General features: G+C 55.1%; 9 protein-coding genes across 9 annotated transcripts; 4 read left to right on the plus strand and 5 right to left on the minus strand.

Moving 5' to 3' along the window:
* Positions 1 to 1425: 1425 nt before the first annotated feature.
* J7T54_003726 (uncharacterized protein) lies at positions 1426 to 2493 on the plus strand (the record flags this gene model as incomplete). The annotated part of the gene is made up of 2 exons (XM_051508192.1): positions 1426 to 1618; positions 1673 to 2493. The coding sequence occupies 2 exons, from the start codon at positions 1426 to 1428 to the stop codon at positions 2491 to 2493; spliced, it is 1014 nt and encodes a 337-aa protein (XP_051360658.1).
* Positions 2494 to 2990: 497 nt separating this feature from the next.
* J7T54_003727 (uncharacterized protein) lies at positions 2991 to 5436 on the minus strand (the record flags this gene model as incomplete). The annotated part of the gene is made up of 3 exons (XM_051508193.1): positions 2991 to 4664; positions 4720 to 5157; positions 5224 to 5436. The coding sequence occupies 3 exons, from the start codon at positions 5434 to 5436 to the stop codon at positions 2991 to 2993; spliced, it is 2325 nt and encodes a 774-aa protein (XP_051360659.1).
* Positions 5437 to 7146: 1710 nt separating this feature from the next.
* Positions 7147 to 9017, minus strand: J7T54_003728 (RNA-binding protein-like protein; the record flags this gene model as incomplete). Its single annotated transcript, XM_051508194.1, has 4 exons — positions 7147 to 7405; positions 7456 to 7953; positions 8003 to 8308; positions 8359 to 9017. The coding sequence occupies 4 exons, from the start codon at positions 9015 to 9017 to the stop codon at positions 7147 to 7149; spliced, it is 1722 nt and encodes a 573-aa protein (XP_051360660.1).
* Positions 9018 to 9569: 552 nt separating this feature from the next.
* Positions 9570 to 10762, minus strand: J7T54_003729 (Ceramide very long chain fatty acid hydroxylase-like protein; the record flags this gene model as incomplete). Its single annotated transcript, XM_051508195.1, has 2 exons — positions 9570 to 9960; positions 10011 to 10762. The coding sequence occupies 2 exons, from the start codon at positions 10760 to 10762 to the stop codon at positions 9570 to 9572; spliced, it is 1143 nt and encodes a 380-aa protein (XP_051360661.1).
* A 1327-nt stretch (positions 10763 to 12089) lies between these two features.
* On the plus strand, positions 12090 to 14433 carry J7T54_003730 (uncharacterized protein; the record flags this gene model as incomplete). The annotated part of the gene is made up of 5 exons (XM_051508196.1): positions 12090 to 12095; positions 12211 to 12822; positions 12867 to 13591; positions 13637 to 14105; positions 14236 to 14433. The coding sequence occupies 5 exons, from the start codon at positions 12090 to 12092 to the stop codon at positions 14431 to 14433; spliced, it is 2010 nt and encodes a 669-aa protein (XP_051360662.1).
* Positions 14434 to 14668: 235 nt separating this feature from the next.
* J7T54_003731 (Protein phosphatase 2C-like protein) lies at positions 14669 to 16165 on the minus strand (the record flags this gene model as incomplete). Its single annotated transcript, XM_051508197.1, has 1 exon — positions 14669 to 16165. The coding sequence occupies one exon, from the start codon at positions 16163 to 16165 to the stop codon at positions 14669 to 14671; it is 1497 nt and encodes a 498-aa protein (XP_051360663.1).
* A 1309-nt stretch (positions 16166 to 17474) lies between these two features.
* On the plus strand, positions 17475 to 18951 carry J7T54_003732 (uncharacterized protein; the record flags this gene model as incomplete). Its single annotated transcript, XM_051508198.1, has 2 exons — positions 17475 to 18312; positions 18365 to 18951. 2 exons carry the CDS (start codon positions 17475 to 17477, stop codon positions 18949 to 18951), a joined length of 1425 nt encoding a protein of 474 aa, XP_051360664.1.
* A 564-nt stretch (positions 18952 to 19515) lies between these two features.
* On the minus strand, positions 19516 to 20512 carry J7T54_003733 (CDP-diacylglycerol--inositol 3-phosphatidyltransferase-like protein; the record flags this gene model as incomplete). Its single annotated transcript, XM_051508199.1, has 2 exons — positions 19516 to 20282; positions 20335 to 20512. The coding sequence occupies 2 exons, from the start codon at positions 20510 to 20512 to the stop codon at positions 19516 to 19518; spliced, it is 945 nt and encodes a 314-aa protein (XP_051360665.1).
* Positions 20513 to 23909: 3397 nt separating this feature from the next.
* On the plus strand, positions 23910 to 25028 carry J7T54_003734 (Orotidine 5'-phosphate decarboxylase; the record flags this gene model as incomplete). The annotated part of the gene is made up of 1 exon (XM_051508201.1): positions 23910 to 25028. The coding sequence occupies one exon, from the start codon at positions 23910 to 23912 to the stop codon at positions 25026 to 25028; it is 1119 nt and encodes a 372-aa protein (XP_051360666.1).
* Positions 25029 to 25337: the final 309 nt, after the last annotated feature.

Here is a 25337-nt window from a genome sequence, read left to right on the forward strand (position 1 = left end):
CCATGATGATCCGGCTGCTTCATGTCCAATCTGGAAGGCTTCCTTCAGCATGGCAACAGCTGCGTCACACGGTCACCGGCAAGTTCATTCGCACGGCCGAAACGCAAAGACGGTCAAGTGCCATGGCCCCTTTTCAGCGGTGACCAGTTTTGAAGCTCATCAATCCAAGGCGCTGATTCATCGTGGCAGCCCAAACCACAGTCGCTTGGCGCCTAATGCCGCGAGACCCCAGAGACCCCGTCCGATTCCCCGTTGATCAATCGAGCGACCCGGAGCGAGTGCCCACTTTATCGGTCAGGTTCCGGCTCTGGTCCGTGAAGACTGAAGCCCGATCGTGAGAATTCGACGCCTGCAGTGAAGCTAGGAACCGGAATAGCCCGACCTCCGATACGGCGGCAACACGAGCCATCGGGCTTGCCGAAGACTCAAAGTCATGTAATATCCAGGGCTAAATACGATCAGAATGGGAGTCTATAAAAATATCGAGACAATGAGTTACTTTTGACAAAGCCTCGTTCTCCAATAGACGCACCCTGGAAACGCCCACAGATATGAGCTCAGACTGGCCTTAGGGTAGGTAGATTGGACGCTTCGGTGCACAGGCCAAAGGCGCGGTCCGGGTTTGATACCGTGTCGTGACTATCCGTAGCTGGAATTGCGTGATCTTCGACGTAAAGTGCAGCCACGTGGAAGTGAAATGGCAATGCAGAGGCGTTCGTTAAGGCCCCAGGCATCTGATCACAATAGGCTGAGTCTTGACGCGACTCGAGGTTGTGTTCTGTGAGCCTTGTAGCCTTAGAGTGGCTGTGCACAAATGGTCCCAAGCCGCCGGGTAATTAGTTCGTGACCCACGCAGCCCCTCATGGCATAGCACTTGCACTAGGCGACTACAGCTGCAGTGCCCCTTTATTAAGAAACTCAAATATGCCCCTCAGCATTCCTACCAACCTAGGCGCTGCTCCACAGCCATCTCACTTGAGCTTCAAATCACCTCTAGTCAATAAGATTGGCGTCGCCCAGGAGACACTGCGCCTTGGACTAATCACGAGGCAGTCCAGTCATGATGCAGAAGGAATTCCATCATGATAAAATATGACGATGGAGATGGTCGCACAGAGTTGCTATTAAGGAAGGTGCTTCGCTGGAGAACAAAGGTCCTCGACCAAGTAGCACATCGTTCAACACGTCACCCTTGCAGTTATTGCTCGCTTGTAACACAAAGCCAAAGCACGTTCCGACCATTCAGTCCTCTCCTCGCCGAACCAACAGTGCCCTTCCAGTAGACATAAGTACCCTCTCTGGTAGCCAGCAACTTTTTCAACACTGAGATCAGGAACATATCTTGACTCAGTCGTCTACAAGCCTCACCCCAAGGACCACATAGTCCCCCAGATCGCCGCAACAAACCAAGGAACACGCATCACAATGTCCAGCATCATCGGGTCTTTCAAAAAGAGACTCTCAAAGAACTCTGGCGCCCAACCCGACCAACCCAACACCAAGTCTACCAGCTCGTCGTCAAACATGCAGGCACCCAATACAATGAACCCATTCCGCGGCGCTGCCAACTTGCGTCGAGCGCAGATGCCCACATCCAGTGGCATACCAAGCATCAGCGGTAAGTGTGGCTCTTTCAATATCATTGGAACAGAGTGCTAAACCTCGTCAGTAGATGCGCCTCCTCCAGCCTACGACGCTGCAACATCAAGCCCCCATGGTCTAGCTCCTCCCGTCATCAACCCTCCCCCACGCAGCTCCTCGCCGACGCCTAGCCAGGCCAGTCGCGCCTCGCGCATATCACATGCTAGCGTCACCAACGACAATGACAAGTTCGCCTTCCTGACCACCTTTGACACCGTTTTCCTCGTCGACGACTCGGCGTCCATGACCGGCACGCGCTGGAAGGAGGCACGAAGCGTGCTATCCAACATTGCCGACATTTGCGCACAGCGCGACAAGGACGGTATCGATCTCTACTTCCTCAACCACAACTCTGGCCGCAAGGGTGGGTCCGGGCAGGGCGACGGCGGCTACTACAACATCACGTCGGGCCGCAAGGCCGAGCAGATCTTCAACGAGGTCAGTCCACGGGGTGGCACGCCCACTGGTATTCGTCTCCGCAAGATCATGAAGCCATACCTAGACGAACTGGAAAAGGCCGCCGACATTGACGACGTCAAGCCCGTCAACATCATCGTCATCACCGATGGCGAGGCACACGATGAGCCGGGCGAGGTCATCAAGCAGTTCGCCAAGAAGCTCGACAGGTACGACGCGCCGCCTTACCAGACGGGCGTGCAGTTCTTCCAAGTGGGCAATGATTCGCACGCCACAGAGGCGCTGAGGGAGCTGGACGACGACCTCGGCAAGGAGGAGGGCATTCGTGACATGGTGGACACGGCGACGTGGTCTGCCGAGGCCGGGGTCCTGACGGCAGATGCGATCCTCAAGGTCGTCCTCGGCGCTGTTGTGAAGAGGCTAGACCGACAGTAGGTGTTCCGTTTGTATCGTGTTCAGCGCGGCGTTTGGGACTTCTAAGTTAGAGGCATCCTTCACAGGTTTTCAAAGATGGCGAGAGACTAGTTATCCCAATGGCAATGAATTTCCATCTATTCTGCTTTTAATCCGCAAAGTTCCGACTGTGACTTTCCCCCCATTTCTCTCCCTCTAAATGCTGTTTGAGATATTTATCCGTGCTCTTCTGCCCGTGTCGTGGGCAAGCCAGGTAAGTAAGTTTGATATGACCTCTTGAGACGCCAAAACAATCACGCAAAACGGAAGAATCGAATGCTGTCCATCTTGTTTTCCTCGGACCCAGAAATTTCCGGTGATACTAGCCGGTTCATGTGCAGTATGATAATACACGCGCGCACCCGTCCCCCAGTCGGGAGCGGGAGCAGGGTGCCCTGTGCTGTCGTAAATCACAAAATAAATGATACCTCGCCAGTGCCTTTTTTTTGTATTCTTCCGCTTGGCAATCAGCCCCTGCATCACTGCATGCAAATCACATCAGCCAGCGAGACTGAGTGGGCCGAGATGTTGAACCCCGTGTCGTTGCGACAAGTCACCACGGGCGTTGTCACGAGCGCCACCCTCCAGTGCTTCGCCTGCAGTTCCATGGCACCGATATCAGTGGGCCAGATAGGCAGCATGCTCTGGCAGCTGAACCGCGAGCCGATCTCGGGGAATCGAAAGTCAAACGTGAGACGAGAGGTGAGGATCTTGGAGGACAGGTCCCAGGCACAGACAGCTACTCGGTGAAGTGACTGGTACGCCGCAGATGGGGTCGTGCGATTCGTGTCGAGCAGGGGTTGGAGGGACTCCAAGAGGGAGGTGGCAATGTGGGCGGTGCGCGCGGAATAGAATGGGCCTCGCGGTTCGTTGGTCTGCATGATGCCGTCGAGAATGGCAGACTGGCGGTCCAGAAGAGGTTGACGGATAGCGGCGGTCAAGCCAGCCACCTGCGCCAGGTCATGCTCCAGGTCGATAAGCGCCCTCGTCGACTCCCGATCAGCGCCCTTCCAAGCGCCGGGGATCCAGACGAGGTTGACCACATAGTCGATGATCACACGGGTGACAAGACATCGCTTGTCTTGGGTGCGGGTGAGATGGACGGCCAAGTACGATGCTGCTTCGGCTTCGGAGAGCGGCAGGTACGTGCGCACCAGGACCATCCAGATGTTGGAACGCCAGATCTTCTCGTGCTCGCTGCGGGGCATAGCCTCACCGGCTTGGTTCTCGACAAAGTCGCGGATGACAGAGTAGAACTCGCCAATCTGTGTCGCCCAGGCAGATACGGACCGCTCGGTCAGATGGACCAGGGGCATATTGCAGACAGGCACATTGCGATGGACGAGGGCAGAGCTCGGCCCGGTCGGGGGATGTGTGGAGGGATCGAAGAGTTCCTGTAGCCGGGGCGTGTTGGTGTTGGAGTAGCGATTGCGACCAACAGTCTGCGAGCTATAGTCTCCGCGTGCAGAACCGTGTCCATTGGAGTGCGAATGATTGCCCAGCGAGGTCTTTGGGCGATGCTGCGGTACAAAGGGGTCAGCTAACTGGAACTGCTGCTGCGCACCTTGGAGGTCGGGTTGTGGCGTGGGAGCGCCGCGATACGCTCCAAAGCCACGCCGAGAGGGGGTCAAGGCCATGTTGCGACTATGACAGGGGGAGGTCATGCTTCGGGCCATGGCGCCAGTGCGGGAGTGCTGCGTGTCGGCGTGAGGGCCGTGATCCCAAGTCTGGAAGCGACTGCTGGGACCGGACGGAGGGTTCCGGCCAGGTCCGCTGCTGGCCGGTGTGAATGCAGCTCTGTGCACAGCCATCTGAGAACTGCCCAGGTCGTCTTCTCTAGATTGCGATGGATAGCCGACGGGGACCCTTGGTGGCAGTTGTAGAAAGTCACTGTGAGGCGGACGACCCATGTCTCCCTGAGGAGAGCGCTCCTCGTTCGGTGAGAACGTCAGCTTCTGCGCTATACCATTCATCTCCTCACCAGCCAGACGCAGCGAAGACAAGCTACGCTCAAACGCCGGCTTTTTGGGCAGCGAGTCCGCCATGGTGCCGATGGCCTTGGAGATGTGGCGCGGGTTGTCGTGCTTCATGACCCAAAGAGAACGACGATTGTTGACCTGGCCTTCGAGGTGGCATATAATTCCTTCCAGATGCTGAAGATGGTTAGCAAGGATCTTGTCGACAACCCCAATGCAATTCATCACCCACCTTGACTATGTCATTTTGGGTATCTGGCGACCCCCCGAGGCCCCTCATGACCCGAACGCGAAACTCTTCAAACTCCCCTTTGAGCATCTCCATATCTTGAGAGACCTCCCTGGCCACATTTTCTACGGCAGTGCGCTTGTCTTTCTCCGATACCAGCTCCTGCTTCAACTTTTGTATCGTGTCTTCAGATGTGGCTTTTACGAGGTTATGATCCAGACTCATGCGAGCGATAGACCTATCGGTATCGTCACTGTCGATCGTCAAATGAGCAATGGCGCCGACGAGCTTGCTCGTCTCTTGGCTCGTTACCTGCGACACCTCCCGCAGTTGGTCAATAATCTGTCTGCCCTCGACGGCAGAGACGCCAGGCATTCGACGGATCGTGGTCTGCAAGTCGGCCAGCAGACCTTGGGCACGTCGAGTTTGGACCAACGCGGGCTGGGCGGGTTTGGGTTAGTCGAACGTTCCGAGACAAGCCATGCCTACACGATGAGGAATGCTCACATGCTTCTTGCATATCTGTTTGACCTTTTCGTTGCGCGCCTCCTGGGACAGTGGAGCATGGAAATCGACCGAACACATGGCGCTGCTGTAGGTTTCCTTCTCGCTTTCATTATCGTTCTCTTGCCGCTTTCCATGCTCGGCAAGCATAGCCTGGGTCAGATTGTGTGTGAAGCCCGACGCGTCACTGGTACCGCTGGCTGGCATGCCGGCCATTCAAAAATATGAAGCTGGTTCTCCAAGGATGCGATGTGATAGAAGAGAACCCTTGTGGAAAGCTCCCCGTTGCTTGATGTGCGCGCTATGATAAGCCCGCTGATTCAGTCAGTATCCAACTCTGGCTACCTTCTGCGTGGCAGGGTATCATTGAATTCCCATGCTGAGAGAATGGCAGTGCTCCTCCCAAGTCACTGCCCGAAAGCAAGCGAACTCATGTAGCAGGGGTGGCAGAGTGAATGAGTAGGAGAGGAGCGATAGACTCACTTGAACCAACAACAGCCCCAAAATGAAGAACCCAAGACGACCGCCTTCTCTTGTTCACGACCGCCAGCGCGGAGTATTTCTCGAACCCTAGACAGAAATAGTTAATTCTGAATATCTCAGTGACCAGATGAGAAAGATGATGCTGGTGATATTCGGTCGCCAATGACGAGTAACGAGCGTTGTCCGTGCAGAAAGGAGAGTCACCAGATCAGAAAAAGAAGTGAAATAGAGGGGGAATGAGAAGAAAACAATCAGAGATTTAGCAGCTCAAGTGCGAGAGTATGACGGGGCCTGAGCTGAGGTTGAGGTTGGAAGCGTGAGGGTCTAGATCAAAGAGGCAAACTCCACCAGAAACAAGAGCAGAGACTTACCAGATGAAACAGTCCCTCAACTCGAAAACACTCGCAGAATGAAGACACAAAAATCTCTCATATGGGGCCAGGAATATTATGAACTTACCCTTGGTTACTTGGTGAGCGGTGTGAACAACTACTCGTGTCACACAGGACGCGACCACGCACTGTGTCGAGGCTCTTTGACAGCAGGTCGGAGTTGGCAGCTGTTAACGCCTTGGGGACTCGAAAGCTTGGATCCAAGACGTCTTCTTGTTTCTCGGCTTGGAGGCAACTGAAGCTAGAGGCACAAAATTGAGAACAACAGCGTCAGGGGTAACTCCAGCAGGCATGATGGTAGGGGCGGGCGGCAACAAGACATTGCATAATCTGTTCGCCGTAAAGATAAACAAGATCCAAATGATGGTAGGACGAGGAGAGTGCTGCCTTGCTGAGGTTGACCTGAGCCGACGTAAATGAGGACATCAGACCAGACGAGCAAGGGTCCGGTGATGCAGCACTGACGATTCATCGACCATCATGATCACAATCACGAGACTCAGGGGACTCAGAGTGGTACTATCGCCCAACTGATTCAGGCCGTCGGCTCACGCAGCTGCGTCGTGGTATGAGTATGCCTGATGGTTGGTGATATACGCACCTAAATGGAAAGGAATCATGCAGGGCATCACTTGGAGAGAATCTTGACTAATTGGAAGTATTACTAGGACAATTGCGCCAATCGCGGGCGAAAACAACTATTGACGAATAAGCATTTGCCCCGTCGGCAAGTCGTGAAGCATCCTAATGTGTGCGTATCAGTAGTAGGCGACAGTGGCAGTACGGGCGTAACCTGTGAGTTGTTTCCTCCGACAAACATGGGTCTCCTCTTGACGCGAGTGCAGCTGTGAGCGGGCACATTTGGATACCTTCTGCTTGCAGTCGAAGCGGTGCTTTGCAAATAGTCGGTGCGCCCTGGTGACTGTCTTGTCGAATGAGGAACTTAAAAGTCTGTCGCAATTCTTAGCCGTGTCATGTTGCCAGCGGACAGAACTTGCTCACCTTGAGCAAGAGTCCTACGATCTGACGGCGATCGGCCAGCAACATTAGCTCAAAATGCTCGAGAACGAGAGAACAGACTGCTGTAGACAGCATCCACAACGGGGGAAGCGTCGATCATGCGCCCGCCAAAGTATCTGCCGTTGAGACCTTTGATGGCATTTTCGCCGCCCTGAACCTTGTCGAACTTGAGGTAGATGTCTCCCCGGGAGTTGGGGTCGACCGAGATGTGCACAACGTGGCCGTACCGATTCTCGGCCTCGTCGCGCACCTCATCTTCCAGCTCCTTGACCCAGCTGTCACCCTCTTCCCTAGTGACGTTAGCATACCTGATCAATGTGCGTGAAGGGAACAGACGTACTCATTGGGATCAAACATGTTGTGAAGCACAACACAGCGGCTCGCCGTGTTGACATTGACGGGCAGCTGCTTCGTCTCGACCTTTGGCTTCACGGTCTGGCGCTCGTCGTTGCCCTTGCTGCCAGCCTCGTCAGTCCTGGCAAGCTTACGCATCAGCGCGTCTCGGCTGTAGTTGCTAAAGTTAACACCGGCGACGTCTGTATCGTCCAAGGCGCTTGCGCCACCGGTCTTCTCGTTTTCGCGCCCACCTGCACGGTCGAAGGCTGCGCTTTGGCCCCCACGACCGCCAGAGCCTGAAAAGGCTGAGCCCTGATAGTTTCCGTTGCTACCGCCGCCGCCGCCGCCATTCTGATCGCGGCCAGAGAACTTCTGCAAGAGGTTGGCAGTACTTTCAGGGGTGAACTTATCATTTCCAAGACCAACACGGATAGGACGACCAGCCAGATCAAAGCCGTTCATCTTCTCGAGTGCCTCCCGGGCTTGAACGGCGTCACGGAACCTGGTGTAGTTAGCACCAGAGTCGCCATCAAAAGAAAGTTGGCACTTACTGTACAAAACCATACCCACGGCTTCGGCCTGTCTCGTCCTTCTGAAGCTGGACGAATTCGAGCTCGCCAAAAGGCTCAAAGACTGCTTGTAAGTCCTGCTCGGTGACATTGAAGTGAATGTTGCCCACATAGAGGCGATGGAATGGGATCGAGTTCGGATGCCCTCCACTCTCCGTGTTGCGGGCCTGGCGGTTCTTTTCTGCTTCGGTAACCTGAACGATGACAGGGATTCCTAGAAGCTTCTGACCGGTGAGCTGCAGAGCCTGTGCGACAGATTCTTCGTTCTTGAACTCAACATAACCCACACTTTTGAGCGTTAGCATTTCCCTCCATACTGCACGACGCAAAAAACTTACCCTTTTGATCGTTGACTAATCCGATCCTTGACGATCTGGGCCTCGTTGACAGGGCCGACCTTTTCGAAAAACTCCTTCAGCTCGCGGGTACGCAAACGAGCGGCCAGCTGTTGGACGAACACGGTCCTCCGATCACGCTCGTCTTCCGTGGGCTGCACGGGGTCATCCCCCGTAGGCTCACGCTTCTCAGCGTCGCGCGCTCGGCCGTTCTCGTTGCGATCCGAGCCTCTGTCACGCCTGTCTCTTCTGTCACGGTCGTCACGGGGTCTGTACCGCCCGTGGGGCGAGCGAGACCGCGAGCGATCACGGTCTCGGCCACTGCGATAGTAATCACCGTCTCTACTCCGTCGTGAGCGATGGCGATCGTCGTCACGGCTGCGACTTCTGCGCCTACTCTTGTGGCTGCCTGTATCACTTCGCGGCGTGCCAACGTCAGGGGTACCACGACGGCTGCGGTGCGGGCTCAGACGATCCCGACGGCGAGGATCCCTCTCGCGGGTCCGGCTTCCGTCGCAGTGACGAAGGCGGTCTCTGTCGTGATCGCGGTCGCGTCGATCGGGCGCGTCTCTGATGAGATCGCCCGTGGTTTTGTTGGGGCTCTTCTGTTCTGGTGACTTTGCTGTGGCGTCGAGAAGCGCCTCCACGTCGATGCCGCTCATGATGATCTGTGGTCAAGTCAATGTAGTAAGCCAGATGATCTCAATGGTTCCGAGGTGAACTGCAGTCGCGGAGATGTCGAGTGGATTCGAGATGAGGCTTGGGGACGAGTCGGGTTGATTGATACTGGTGCTGGGTTCAGTGGGGCGGGGCGAGAACTTTTAGGCCGAACTACGTCACGTGACCCTGTGTAGCGCAGCACCGATAGGAGGTAGGGGCATTGGCCAGTGATTAAAGTACCTAGCCTATGCTACAGATGACATTGGAATCATTGACATTACCAGTCGCTCAGACAAGTCTGGATATTAAAGTAGTTGTTTAGGATTGAATTACAGCCATGAAGCCCACCCGGTATGGCCGAGGGGGTCACTGCCGCCCGCGGCCTCTTATTACAACGTGAATATATATGTATGCGTAGCAGGCTCTGACAGAGCCTTCATTAATGATGAGCCATGCCGACCCCTGGCAACCTCGTTCAGCCAATCCCCAACCTAGATCATTCGATGCATGTCTCATGTGTTACACGTGGGCAAAAATCTGCAGCACCTTGGTGCCTAGTTGGTCTTAACGACAGGGCGGAGCGTGGTACCAAAGATGTCGTCCCAGAACTTACTGGTGACGCCAAAGCCCAGCTCGTAGTCAAGGAAGTGGTGCTGGAGATGGTACTTCTTGAGTTGTTTGTACCACAGAGGAAGGTTCTGGTGGTGCAGGAAGTAGTGAGTCATGTCGTAAAGAACATAGCCAAAGACGCCACCAGCGTAGGCAGCGGTAGCGCCGTACCAGTTCCAGAAGATGACGGATTGCGCAAACTTCCAGAACGGCGCGGCGAGGGCGACAAACAGAGTCGGCGGCATGACGAGGCGGTACTTGTCCATGGGCAGGTAGTGGTGGATGCCATGGAGCAGGAAGTGCAGGGTGATACCGACGCGGTTGTCAGGGAGATATCTGTGTTCTGTTAGTCGAGCGGCTCATCGGAACAGATCTTCAGGGCTTACCCGTCAATGTGGAAGAGGAAGCGGTGCATGGCGTATTCTATCAAGGTCCAGAAGCACACCCCAAATACCCAATAACCGGCAGTAGCCACAGGACCGAGTCCCTGGCTCGCAACAGACGTGACGTAAATGACAGCCGGCACCCAGATGCTGGGTACGACCCACCATGGTGTCAAGGATAGGGGTTCCAGGAAGTTTCCGAACAAAGGTGCTGACTTGCCGCCTTTGTAGTGGCGAGGGCGGTGGACTTGATCAAGATAAAATTCCTTGCTGAAGCCGCTGTTCCAAAGCTGCATCAGAAGCGGTCGTTCCAGGTCCAGGAACTTGTGCTTCTTGTAGTCTGACGAAGCGTCCGTATCTTTGCTCAGGTCCTCTTCGCGAGACATTCCAGTCCGTGGGTGGACGAATGTGCTGGTCTCTGTGGCTCCATGACCTTCAGTGGTGCCATTCTGCAGCGACTCTGCCTGGGCCGAGGCAGACACGCCCACGGCCTTCCCGGGCAAGACGTATCCTACGAGCGAGTCATCGAGGATTTCGTAGGCGGCTTCAGAATGGGGATGCGAATCGCCGTCCTGGAGAATCTCTTCAACGTCCTTGCCCGCATAGTCCATGATCAAGTCGCCGCCACCTGGATGGTCGTTGAGAAAATCGGTCACATCGAACACCTTGGTCTTGATGGTCACATAGCACGATTTCTCGGTGTTGTGCGACTCGACTTCGCTGCGCGTGAAGGTGGGAAGTGTTCGGCCAGGCATGGTGGCGAAGGGGGTCGTCGCTGACGATGCGATTGGGTTGCAGCGGACGGAGAGTTTGTCAGGTCGAGCAAGAGGACGCGTTGATGAGGGCGCCTGGTCGATTGCACGGCGTGAATCAGGTTGAGCGAGTGAATACAAACTAGGAAGAGGTGTGGCTGGATAATATAGGAGCGAAACCGCGATGGAATCAAACGCGATCGACAATCCGATCAGGAGAAGGTGGGAAATTTTGGGAATTTAAAACAGGTGGAGTGATTCTCGTCTGGGCTGTTGGAGGCCAGGACAGGGGTTCAGTCGGATGCCGATGGCCTCTGTGGCACCACTTTCCGGCAAAACAAGGTGATACTTTGTTTTAATCACCCGAACTCGCGACTACTTGTAAAGTTCTGGTCAACAATTATGGACCAAGACATGCATCAACTATGGCTAGCTGACCGCTGGTCAAGGTGCCTGGCATTCAATGTTTCCCTAAGGCCGCCGTCCTGTCGCGCCACCACCGACTGGAGCAACAGAAAGCGATGGTTAAGCCTCCAACTCTAATCACGTTTGGCGCTATTGGCCAAGGCATCTGAAAAAGTAGTGCAGTATCAGTCTTTCGAAAAGCAGAACAGGTTGTAGGCTGTAACGTGAAGAGAAACTGACAATCCGACCCTTCCTCAATTCCATGTCACATGCAGATTAGGTGATCTCTTGATGCCGTCCGGAGTACCCCGTAGGACAAGATTGAATTACAAGTACGTTGCGGCAGCGTCCATCGTGGCTCAACATGGCGCAGGCGCAGCCCGGGGGCTTGGCTGTCGCCGCGTCGCGTCCCTCGACCCTGAAAGGCTTAGCGGCATGGGTATCGTCACCACCTGATCCAGGGTGTCTGCGTCACTCGCTTCAACAGATGCGGCACTGCGATTGGAGACGAGGGAGCACTGCATGAGTGTTACTTTAGACCCAAAGCTCTCCATCTCACACTCAAGCACATATTAAGCATACCTCTGTCGCTACCTTCAATTTTTATCATCGGCCAAGTTCCTCTCCAAGTCTCGACGGGCGGTTCCTGTCAACTTACTGGGTTGCCTGACGGCTTCGACCCCGCTACCAAAGCATCAATATCTGCAACCTACCCTGTCGACTACTTTGTGAGATGGCATCACTGGGCTGGTCACGAGGCTCTGGCCTGCTTCTGGCTATTGCCATTTGCTTAGTTGTGCTCCCTGGAAAAGCTGCGGCTTTTGGAGCAGGGAACATTCCTTCTATTGCACAAGTAAGCTCGCTGGAGTGATTCGTCATTGCTGGAGATTGACATGGTGCCAGGTTGAAGGACACAATTGGAGACATGGAGGTGAGTGTGGTTTACATCTCTCAATATGTCTTTACTGATTCCGAAAGACATTGAGGATACATTAGCTACAATTGCCTTTCTTCACGGGAAGAAGTGGTCTTCTTTGGCAATCAAGCGTGTCTACTTTGGCAATTTCTTGCGCGACTACTCCCAAGCGTTGGACGTTGGCACGCTGAAGAGTGTAAACGCCGAAACCCTACGCATCCTTGTCTGGGTTCTCTCCTTTATGGCCTTTGGCTATGCAACAGAAGAATTCGAGGTGACTAGCGAAAGACTTGGCGTTTACCGTGCTGAAGAGCACATTGACAACCCCCTGGGCTACGCAGATGGCTTGGATGCTCAGAAGTTTGACCAACGCCTAAGAGGACCTGTCATGCCAGTGGAGACTGAGATCGACATGAAGACCGGCATGAAGAACTACATTTGCAACGAGAGTGGAAACTGGCCCACGAGTGCTGGCTATATCCGATATAGCTTTGCGCGATGCATTCACTTTGGCAGGTTGTACACCAGCGGTTCAGACCGCAAGGGCAACGAGGACGATCTGAATGAGGCTCTTCGCTGCCTGGGTCAGGCATTGCATTGTCTTGAAGATTTCAGTGCCCACAGCAACTACACAGAGCTGGCCCTACGAGAACTCGGTCACCGCAATGTATTTCCCCACTGTGGAACACAGACTGAAGTGAAGATTCATGGAAAGAGGATCTACCCGCTAGTCACTGGAACGGTAGGTTTAGGCCCCTTTACAAAGACAAGTTCTGACACGGCCAGTTTGGTGCCGTGGACTTCATTCATAGTGTCATAGGTGAAGCTACCGATACCTTCACGCAGACCGAGGTCGACGAAGTCGATATTGCCTTGAAGAACGCTGAGAAGGGTGTCAGCATCAATCGAAGCGGTGGAGGAGATGGCTCGAGGGGATTTCTCGGCATTGGAGGTACCAGCTCCAAGGGTCCAGCTGACTTCATCGCTTTGGTGGGCAAACTACCCGGCGTGGGCGGTGGTTTCGCTACCCAGGCGCGCGATCTCCAGGCCCAGTCCGATGCGCAAGAGCGCGAGAACATGACGCGAGCAAGTGGTGGCTCCAACCAAAACATGGTGCCTGGCATGAGCCCCGATTTTGATCCCGTCAAGACGGCTGGGCGGATTTATCCCATCCTCCAATTTAGGGACAAGATTGTTAAAGCCATAAGTCGAGGCATCGCCAAGGTTCCTGGCCTCGAAAAGTTGTTGGAACACATCAGCGAGACACTGACGGCATTCGTCCTCGGTCTTCTCGCCCCTTTTGTCCGGCCCATCATCCAGCAGGTCTCTAAGACGCTGAAGGAGGGCTCATCTGGCCTCATTTCTGCCAGCGCGCGATCCCAGCTTGAGCCCTGGGACAACCCTCGATGCTCAGACCCAACCCACAGCATGCTAGCGAAGGATCACTTTACTAATATCCTCAATTCCTGTGCTGGCCGCGTGGCCGTCACTATCTTGCAATATGCCGTCCCGTAAGAACCCCCCTGACTTCACGAAATCACATCTGATGATTATAGGCGCGTCTTGTACGCTTGGGAGAACACACATGTCCCTGTCGACGAAGTGGTCAATGACGTCCTGCGGGCTTTCCACCATCCAGCTCTGCGCGACGAACGTGTGGACATTCAGCGCGACATGTTCAATACGGTTCGCAAGTGGGCTGATGAGCACCCACGCCGCAACCAGCTCGACCACATCCTCTCCTCGGGATCTGTGCGCAATGGCAAAAACCACGTTTTGAACCAGCAGCAGCACGGATCGAGAGACGGCCCTGACCACTCGGGTGAGCCATCGCATTCTCACGGCGCTTTAGAGAGCATGCTCGGGAAGTTTGGACACGGCAAAGTCTCTGGCTCGCTCTGGAACCAGGTCAAGACTAGGGATATGGATGCTATGGATGGCCACGACAACGCACCGATGCGCAACTCTCCTGTGCCACCTCCTCAGCAATTCAACTATGGCCAGAACCCCGACTATCAAGAGCAGGTACAGCCACCGAGCGGCTACCATGGGATCTCTCCCCAGCCAGGTCCATATGGATCTGGTTATGGCGCACCTCCCCCCATGAACCCACCTCCTTACGGATATGGGGCACCACCTCACGGACCCCCCTCAGCCTATTATGGTGCGCCAAACCCGGCTGGATATGCGCCGCCCCCAGGTGCTCCCCCCCATGGTTACGTTGCGCCGCCTGGGCCTCTTCAACCGAGCTATGCACCAGGATACGGCGGACCACCGCCTCCCCATGGCGGGCACCCGCCACATGACTGGCAACAGTATCCCGGACAGCGCAGATACTAATGGCTGGAAGTAGAGGTCTATGCACCAGGCGTTACTGGCTAGGAAAGATGCTTTATTATCGAATATCCGTGGTCATAACCTGAGTGTCAAACCATATAAAGTTACGCGTATCTCTCGTGAATGTGACAGTGACCTGTTTCATGATTCGGTGTATTTACTAGTATATCAGCCCCGTTACCTGAGTGCTCAGGAAGATGCTGTCATAATATCATTGCCTTAACGCCGTGTCCAATGCTGTTTAGTCATGCTTATCGCTTTCGGCCTCTAGGGTCGAGGGCCTCAGCTCTGCGAATGTCACGAATCTCCTTAGTGCCCATGCTGCCCAGTCCACCCTCGGACCGCCGCTCCCAGCCCCCCAAGCGGATGACCTGGCAAGTGGCATTGTCTCCATCATGCGAGACTTCGGTCGCGTAGTCAACGACTTTCCTAGCCCCCTCGACGGGGGTCTTAGCGTCCTTGACAACATCGACGACTTCCTGGTCGCTCAGGGTACCGGACACACCATCGCTCATGAGAACAAGGAACGAATACTGCGCCGGGCCCATATCAACGCGCGTCATCTCTGGCTCGGCGGATACTCCAATGCGCTTGCTACGCATGTCACCAAAGGCGCGGCTATTTGCCAAGCCTGCGATTCGCTCCTCTCCGAAACTGTCGCCAGAAACCATCGAACCGGCCGGCGCGTAACGCCGTAGACGCCGGCTCTCACTGGGAGAGCCAGGGTGGTGATCCGAAGTCAGAGGCTGGGCCAAGCCGGTGGCCGTCTCGCAAAGTAGAATGCGGGAATCTCCCACATGCGCAACAAGCATGGTCGAATGTGCGCTTGGGTGCCAAAAAGGGGCCGGGGTGGGCGTGGAAATCAGAGCAACAGATGCCGTTGACCCTCCCTGGAACCGTGTGTGACCCCCGGACTCGTGGCCAGATGGAGCCGAGTGCGGGAGACCCAGAATCTCATCTTTGTTGAGAGGGCTGTCGCTGATATGAGGGTCGTCTGGGTCGGGCTTCCGAGCCTGGGCGTCGACAAAATCAAGATCTGCTCGTAGAAACGCGTACACGAGGACGGACTCGATTGATATTGATGGCGAGCCCCGGGTATCCTCAGATAAGTCGAAGTATTCTGGGATAAATCGTCGAAAGTAGCCCCCGACTGTGCTTTTGTAGTCGTCAACCAACTCGCGCTCGAGCCTCAGGGCCTTTTGTGAATCATTGACGTTGGCGGAAGCTACATCATCGCTTTTGAGCGGTTCTGTGCGATCAGGAGACTGAACAGCACCATTCTCGTTGCGCTGGGGCACTTTCATGTCGGCTTTTACATCGTCCGGACCTTTCATGACCAAGGCCTCAAAGGCCTCTTTCTTGGACAATGGATTGGTGGGCTTCTCGTTGTTCGAAGTATATTTCGTTCGCAGGGTGCTCTGCAATCCAAAATCGCTCGAAGCCTGCTCGATGTAGTTGTGCAGCTTGTCTCGAAGAAAGTGGGAGCACTGAGTCCCCCCATGCCCGTCAAAGACTCCAAAGTAGAATATTTGGGGATCGCCTAGGGCACTCTCGGCTGGTTTGGCCTCTCCTGGCCTTTGTCTTATTACACTTTGCGGCGCCCGTTTCGCGAACGCGGGGATATCGATGGTGCCTGCTTGATCGGTATCCTCGTTGTACGGTCTGCTGCCCCGCGCGGTCGCTGACCCGAAGTGATGCTTTGCACGCCTGAGAGGTATACGGACGACGGTCAAGTCTCGGTTCGGCATATTGAGGGGAGCGAGTGCTGGCGACGAGCCAGGCTCCTGTGTGTGGGGCGTGGAGGCGTCGCGCGGCAGACCGTGTCCTGGTCCAGTCCTACCAGAGTCGGGGTGTAGGGAGGATGAAGGCAGATGAGTGACGAAGTACGTATGGAATCCCCGTGTATGGTGCGATGTGTGATTCAATCGCCGTGCTGTTGGCACGCTCTTATGAGCATGCCGTCGCGGATATGCGTATGATCGAGGGTGTTCGACACGAGGTGACATCGGACTCGTAGCACCAGCAGCCGGTGCCGCGTAGCGATACTGCGCATATACCCATATGAAGCCTGGGGCCGTCGATGCATATCTTCTGAGGGGCGGCCGTGACCTCGCACGACCTGTTGATGATGTTGGAGAGGCGTGAAGTGGCCGTGTAGAATGGCGTGTCAGAGCCCTGGCGGCCCTGTGAATTGGCGGCGCCAGAGAGGCCATTGCGGTCTCGTTCAGACGCAGAGCTATTGCGAGAACATCACAGCCTGCTGCGTGGTCCTACGTAGCTTGGGATGATGACGGTTTGGTCCCAAGACATTAAGGGTGGCGCGGGAAGGAGGAGTTGGTTGGGGATCGTCGTCGCCAAGATCCGGACACGGGAGGTGGAGTTGGGTTTTTGGGCAGGTAAGTCTTGCAGCAAAGCGACGCACGGTAGCGACAGCAGATGCTGGCTCGAGAGGTCGAATGGGTATAGGTGAGGCGGGGTTCGCAAGCTAGGGGTGTTTATTGCACCAGATATCAACATTAAACATTGCGGTTTCTTTCGTGAACAACACGACAGAAGCTGGACAATGATCCGCTCAAGAACGTGCGTGACGTACGTATGGATCCGCAGGCACCCCGAGAAAGCATGAGCTCTGGCTATTGGTCGATGCCGGGATAGTCCCTGGTGGAATCCAGTGTTAGCGCCGACTCGGAAGGGCCCAAACTCCAGAGGACGCGGACTGGGGGAAAAGGCTTCCGGTGGTGCAGGTTAGCTAGAGCACTCTTCCACAGCGCTAGTACTCCGTAGGTGACGTCCAGTTGCGCTCTTGCAGTGGCCACCCGCTGTGGCGGCACAAGTGACGTCCATAGCCTCCACCTTCCCAACTACAGTACCTACGTGTAGGCTGGACCCTTGATTCCGGCACACTGATGAACTGGACAAAATTTCCCCCCTCCCCTCCTCTGTGGACCGGCTTAACACCATGAAATGAATGAGAGGCCAGACCTCTGACCTATCCATGGACCGACAATCTTGAAGCTCTTTCACTCTATCAATGTATTTCTCAGCCACCACAAAAGCATGGGCGACTCTCCACCACCCGAAGGAGACGCAGCAAACGCTCAAAAGTCCACGACGACCAACCCGCCGCGCAGCAGACAGGTTATAAGCATCGACCGCGAGGGTGACATTGTTCTCGATGTGGTCTTTGAGACATCCATCGACACGCTGCGCAAGAGCAGGAAGATAGCGCTGGCCGCTGCCCGTAGAGCTGGCAGCTCTGCCCTCCCCCTACCAGAGCTCAAGACCAAGGTCGAGGCGGCATATCGAGTGAACCTGGAAACGCTGAAGAGAAACTCAAAGTACTTCACCAACCTCCTATACAACCCCCAGTTCCAAGAAGCGAAGACCATCGAATACGCGCACGATGCCTTGAGAGCTAGAGGCGCGGACCCTAAGAAAGTAGACGCCGGCGACCTACCTTGGATCAAGATCGCGGACGACGATGAGGCATCCAAAGCGGCAGGTCGAGAGCATGTCTTTGAGGACTTACTGTTGATGATGCATTCCAAGCCTATAAAGACCACAAAACTCACCATGCCCTATGTCACCACACTGGCCATCACGGCGGACCGTTTTGACTGTACACCTGCACTGTCCAGAGCCTTGAATGGAGAGTACAAGTTCAAGTGGCCCCTGACTACGGGCAAGCCCATGAGGGATGAAAACGGACGAGCCACCGAAGCCGAGCAATTGATACGTCAGAAGATCCTGGTGGCTTGGTTGCTTGGCCAGCCCATGCGCCTGCACAATGCGACTCGTGAACTCATCATGAGAGGCTCGAGCCATTGGAGCGCATTCCATGACGAGGCTGTAGACTCCATGGCGGCTTGGTGCACATTGCCGGATGGCCTTGAGCGTGAGCGCTTCGCCCCTCCGTACGTTCCTGGCCGCATGGCTAACAGATCTAGATGAGCTGCAGTACCGTCGCGAATGCATACTGAACACCATCGCCTCTGTGCAACGCCACTTTCTCAAGCTTTATTCCTCAAAGGACCGTCAATGCAAGCTAGGCTATGACTCGTCGCCAGCGTGCGACTCGTTTCAACTTGGCCAGCTGCTGCGGTTTCTCGTCTCCAAGAATCTGCTCTCCCTTGTTGACTTCTCCCCTGATTCCTTGGATGCCGTGCCTGACACTTCCATGGCCGACATTGATGACCTGCTCGCCACGCTGCGCCAGTTTCCAGCGTACCAAGTCGACAGACACCATATAAATTGCGGACCACGCGTTCGCGCGGAGCCTGTCTTTGAGTACATCCGTGCCATGGTCGGCGCAAGCGTCGTTAGCATACCATTCAAAGAGTGGAGGGGCAGGAGAAGCGACGTGAGCTGGGTAGTTACGCAGACGGCCGGTGAAGGCGACGAGGATTCCACCTTCAAGTTTACCAGAGCTTTGGCCAACGATAAACGCCTCCGAGTCGAGGGTGCAATGTTTGCAGATAAGATGGCCAAGAAGCTTTTCACCTCAGAGTCCTGGGACTGGACACCAGAACTTTAACATTTTGCTATGAGGCAACGATGGAACGACACAGAATCGGGGACACAGCTGGCGTTTCGGGAGCACCCTGTTATTTCGGACTGACGACGCATTGTGGTGTTTTAACGATTAAAGAGATAGAATAGACGATCTAAGCCATTGCGAATTGTAACTTGAATCCGGACCCCCAAGCTCTTTGTAGTCCAGTGATTGTGCATCACCCTCGGTGTCTGGTAAATGAAACAAATAGTAACGGTTGGAAAGGAAATCTGTCTCTCTGGACAGCTTGTCGGCGACGCGCCCGGTCTCACCGATTCCTCTTGGGCGAACCCTTATTGTGCCTTCCCCGAGGCCTGCTATGCCAACCGTCCCCTGAAAGATGTGTTGCTGCGGCCGTTCTTCATCATACACCGCACCCTCTAGCAAATCCAAAACCCCATAACGCCGTTATATGCTATACAAAGGTAGCCAAGGGAATGGCTACCGGGGGTGGGCTGATCCACGTATCGGGCTGAGTCGGTATTCTCAGTGACGGGGCGTGGACCGTACTGCCCGTAGACAAGTCCACAGGTCAGATTTGCTTGCTTACGCGGCCTTCTTCGCCCTGGGCAAGCCCTTGGCCTTGCGGTTCTTGACGTCCACATCAGCCAGCCACCGGCTAGCCTTGACCAGCTGGATGCCATTGATGACTTGCTTAAGGAACATGATGGGAAAACTGATCACCACCAGTGCCCACGGCACGAATGAATCCATCTTGTTGGCGCGCGCCATCTCGAGGGCCGCCGCGCTGAAGGGATCGGGGAAGAGCTGGCTCAGAATCGAGCTGTTGAGCTGGGATCCGGGATCAATGTGCGTGCCACTCGTCTCCTCGACACTCTTGACCAGGTGCGGCGAGACCCAGGGCGAGGAGAAGGACAGGAGATATAGCGCAATGAAGAACAGCTCGTTGAGCGCACAAAAGGTGAACAGCACACCCTTGTTGGTGTAGTACAGATTCAGCAGCCAGCTCTGGCTCTTATCAATGTTCTTGTGGCTCGAGTCGACGCCGCCCACGACGAGCGTGGCGTACATGTGCATGTAGTGCGAGGAGAAGTCGAGCGCGATCAGGCCCTGGAAGACAATGGCCCAGCGCGGGAACGCCGAGGACAGGAAGACGAGAAGGCATGAGGTGGTGCAACGGTCGGTCACCATGTCGAGGACGGCACCGAACCGGGTGGACTGCTCAAAGTAGCGCGCGGCATAGCCGTCGAGGGCATCGAGGAGGCAGGAGACGCTGTACAAGAAGGAGCACGTGCGTGGGTGCAGGGGCATGTAGTAGAGCGACGCAAAGGCGAGGACGATGCGGGCGTAGCCTGCCGAGCGGGTTAATCTGCGCGTTTGGTACGTGTGGGATAGGCGGCATACCGATCTGGTTGGGCCAGAAGAGGAAGATGTTCTCCTTATCTGTCGAGTCCGGGACTTCCGACGAGAGATGCGCTGAGCCGTTGCCCTTGCCGTTCATGACGGTCTGGGAAGTCGCGTCGTCATCAGAAGACGAGGCAGCTTCACGCGCCTTTGCGTTTCGTCTAGTCTGCCGAGCCATCGTGGGTATATTGTGGGAGCTTCGCAGTTGGTGGGCGGTCGGGTGCAGCTATGAAGGCGCGAAGCTTGCTCGTGGGTCGGAGCGGGCGTGTCGGATTAGGAGAGTGACGATAAGGGCGACGACGGTCGGCTCTCGCGGTGACGCAAATCAATATCACTATGGTCCAGAATGGAAGGGAACACGGATTACAGACAGAGCCCAAGAAGAACGGTTCTGGAGGGAAGTCGAGAAGTAGGTAAGTACTTGGGTATTATTAGGTAACAGACGACGAACAGAGGGGAAAGGGAACTCGAGTCTGTTTCGAGAACTTTTTTTTTTCTTTGGCGGGAACCAGAGCTGACTGGAGGTAAGATTTGGCGTTGGAAGCTATTTCCTGGAGCCTGAGCGGACTTTGATGGGCGTTAAAGCGGGTCCTTCGCGATGAGCCTACGTAGTGGCCGCGAGTACGGTAGCCGGAGCTCAGTCTTTAGGCCTTGGCCCCCCTGGAATTCAGGGACCTACCACTCCACTATTTACCCCTTCAGTCTGGTGACCGGCACACTCGGATCGCCTAGCTCAGGGGAGAGGCAACAAAAGGCTAAGGTAGGAATGTCGTGGCAACGTTGTGTGAAGATAGTATATCTACTACTGTAGTCTGCAGTAATCAACGAGCTGTAGAAGTCGAAACTCCGAAAGCATTTTTTGCGACTTGAGATTGGCGGTCCACTTATGCGCCCTGCATGATGATGCCGTGCTGCGTCGACTACCTTAGGATGGTTCTCTCAGCAATTCCTCGGTGTCGGGTCCTCTCGATCAGCCCGAATACCGGTACGGATAGTGAACCCAGAATGTGCGAGAACATCTACCGCGAAACGACCATATGCCATATTCCCTTAAGAAGTACTGCTGCTTTTCTTAAATAATCACTCGCTCAGTCTCATATTCCACGTCACGGCCGAACTCCTAGGGATTCTTTGCGGCTGTGGATCCGCAATGCGGACTGGTCAGCATTTCGTTGAGCTCGAATGTCTTTTGAGACGGTGATTGAACTGGTATACCACTTCAGCGAGGCCCGTTCAAGACTTCAAAAGACATGGAATCTTCAAATTCCGAGGGACGAGTTTTTGAGAACAACTTCCAGTGCTCGTCGGGTGAGACTCGAGAGAGCGTTAGCTCGGAGGCGGCTGCGGACCTGATGCGATGGATCTGCACTGATCTTCACCTTCGCCCAGAGCCGCATTAACAACCCTGATCAATGGATGGAGCCTCATCTGTGTTCAGTTGGCAATTGCAGACACGTAGAGATGACTCCAAATGTGCTGCAGAAAACGGGGCTCATTCTGGTGGCCCCGCGGAATAATCGAGATCGACAGAAAAACGGTAAGACTGAGCACTGCAGATCTCAGTGCTCTTCATGTTGACTTCATGTTGATTGTTTGCTACCCATTTCGCTTTATTAATACTGGAGACTGGGAGGTACATAACAGACTGGGAGCGCTGTGATATATAGGCACGCACTTGCAAAGAGAGACATTGTGGCCATCATCTTGCGAGAGACTTTGAAGTTGCGATGCTGCAAATGCTGCTGGTCGGGTGACACACGGATGACACTCGGGTCGCATTCGGTGTCTGGACAGAGCTCTATCCTCGGTGTCCATGGTTGACGATGCAATTATAAGCCCACTGTGACTATCCGTACTTCTGCCAGACTAGTAAACATGCCCATCACTACTGATGAGCCTAGGCGTCGTATACTGGTGGATGGCCAGAGACCAGCGTCCCGTCTTGGGCGGCACAGTCGCTGCAGGCTCTCTCAACAGACGAAAAACTAGAAAGGGGCCCCTCTGGTTGGCAGATCACAGCTTTTCATACCTTACTTAGCCGCTTGGGTGCCCAACTGCCGCCGGGCTAATGCACGCCGTGAATGTGATGGATGGCTAAATGTAACAATTTCTGAACCCTGCATTTATTAATGATCTTTCTTTGGGGTACGTACATACAGACGCTTGCCATGGAGGAAGTAAAACATTACGCGTACGTACCCGTACAGAAGTGACCAGAATCGAGTTCAGAAGTAAGCAAAAGACAAAGTTACAGGAGTTGCTCGCCGTGCTGTTCGGCGCCGGTTGGTTACGTCGCGCGTTGAACAAGGTATTGCTGATGCCGATACACGTCAAGACTTGGTGCGGCTACAGGTTCAGTCAAAATCCCCATTCAGGTGCCAGCGATGTGAAAACGATCACTTGGCGTAGGGTGGCAGAACGGTAGAGGCCTGAACTCACCAAGGTGCCATTTGCCCAACGTACCTTATATGCCGTCACGGCATGTCATCATTTGGTCTGAAATAGAAGCGACGCGCGATGAACTGAACTATCGCGGGACTAGACGCAGTGCTAGTAGGTCAGTCCATGTCATCGCTTGTTAGTAGGATGAAGAAGTGGCGGCTGGCAGCGCTGTCTACCAGTCGAGGGCGGCTGCTCAGAGGAGTCGACGACAACACCCCACATGAATGCTGTCTACCTGTATCGATCCTTCCGCTTCACTTTTTGTGTGCTGCTGCCCCTGTGACCAAACGGCGAATTCTTCAGCATCCAGCCATCGTTCGCTGGAGTTTCGATTCACTCGTCGTCAACGTTTAGTCTCTTTCAACCTATTAGCAACGTAACTTCAGCTGCCTGGCTGCTTCGTCTTCTCGCTTTTCAGCCCTCTTAGGACAGGACCGGAGTCCAGAACCCCGCCACTATTGATCCATCAGGTGGGTTTAACCACTGCTAGACTGAATCGTCGACAGGGCCCCCGTTTGCTGGATCATTCCGCAAAGCCACTGCGGCTCAACCAGGGTCAGTATCGCTCCTCGTTGGTCGGCTCCAGTTCAGTGACTCCAGTCATTGTCCCCCGACGCCCTGGCAAGGCCCAAGCTGGCCTGCAGGCCTCGTTGTTGGGTCCCGGATCAGCGCCGTCAAAATTGGGGGCGCCGCCCCTTGGAGGCTCCAACCGCCGTCCAGTCCAGCCGTCTCATCCATCACCTTCTTGCGACTGAACGGTCCTCTGCTCATCTTTCTACTTACATACCTCGCTGCTCTCCGACTTCCGTACTCCTAAAGCGCAGCTTTGCCCAGTAGAGAGAGCCGTCCCAGCGAGCGCTTTCATTACCTCCGAGCAACACTGAAGGACGTCTGGTCTCGGACCCTTGAAAAAAATAAAAAAATTCCCGACTACCACCGAGCGGTCACCGCCTCTAAGACAAGGACCTCGACAGTTTCCTTGGCCTCCTCGTCTTCAACAGAGCACAAAACGCAATCTACTGAGCTTCTCCACACGTTGAACCTACTCCTTTAAAGGGACGCGCTCTATCTGCGTCCTCACTCAAGTATCTACCTCAGGTGCCTTGGGCAGCCCCCCGCACACAAGAAACATCATGGCGCATCCCTCACTCAAAAAAACATATGCCAAGCGGGCAGAGACCGTGAAGCACCCGCTCAGCATCTATCTCTACAAGCTTATGGATCTCAAAGCGTCGAATCTCTGTCTCAGCGCCGATGTCGCGACAGCACGTGAGCTTCTCTGGATCGCCGACAAGGTCGGGCCTAGCATTGTGGTTCTCAAGACGCACTACGACATGGTGTCCGGGTGGGACTTTCATCCCGAGCATGGCACTGGGGCGCGATTGGCCGCCCTGGCGCGCAAGCACGGCTTCCTGATCTTTGAGGATCGCAAGTTTGGCGATATTGGCAACACGGTTGAACTGCAGTACACCAGCGGCTCTGCGCGCATCATCGACTGGGCTCACATTGCCAACGTGAACATGGTCCCCGGAAAGGCTTCAGTCACATCACTAGCCAATGCTGCAGCAAGGTGGCTTGAGCGGTACCCGTATGAGGTGAGGACGTCGGTCACGGTGGGCACACCACTGCGAGACGAGGATACGGACGACGAGGGGGCCAGTGGTCTTTCACCAAACCAGACAAATCAGAAGGCCAAGGACATTGAGGGTGGCAGCAACGACAAGGCCAGCGAGGGCCGCAAAGGCAGCATCGTATCTGTCACCACCGTGACGCAACAGTTCGAGTCGGCGCACTCGCCGCGCTTCGGCCGGGGGATCGCGGAGGAGGGCGAGCAGCTGTTCGCCGGCGTGGAGGAACCACCCCTCGAGAGGGGCCTGCTCATCCTGGCCCAGATGTCGAGCCACGGCAATTTTATGAACGCCGAGTACACCAAGGCCTGCGTCGAGGCAGCGAGGGAGCACAAGGAGTTTGTCATGGGGTTCATCTCGCAGGAATCCCTCAACAGTGAGGACGAGGACGATTTCATACACATGACGCCCGGGTGCCAGCTGCCCCCGGAGGACGACGACATGGCCGAGGTCAAGGGCGACGGCAAGGGGCAACAGTACAACACGCCGCAGAAGATCATCGGCATCGCCGGGGCGGATATCGTGATTGTGGGCCGAGGCATCATCAAAGCGGGGGATCCGGAGCACGAAGCTGAGCGGTATCGTTCGGCCGCGTGGAAGGCGTACACGGAGCGCGTGCGCTGAGCGATCCCGGGGAGCATGTGGGCATCCGACGAAAAGAGAGGGCATGTGGCGGGACGGGCATTGACATATTGCTGGTGTCGTGATATCTGGGATCGTCTGCAATCGCAGCGGCCTCTCTTTCTGCTTGTTTGCATTGCGCGGCCATGTCGTGGTTTGGGATTCGGCGCGTGTCTAGGCAATTGTCCCACCAGATCCTACACATCTATGTCAGTGCTTCGTGCCTATTCATGCATCAAACGTGCCTGTTTCGGGAACCAAGGCTGGCCAGGTGTATCTAATATTAGCGAGAGGCACCCCAGAACCAAATGC

The sequence above is a fragment of the Emericellopsis cladophorae genome (genome assembly GCF_022114955.1).
Source record: "Emericellopsis cladophorae strain MUM 19.33 chromosome Unknown NODE_41_length_209042_cov_117_554763, whole genome shotgun sequence".
Classification (NCBI taxonomy): Eukaryota; Fungi; Ascomycota; class Sordariomycetes; order Hypocreales; family Bionectriaceae; genus Emericellopsis; species Emericellopsis cladophorae.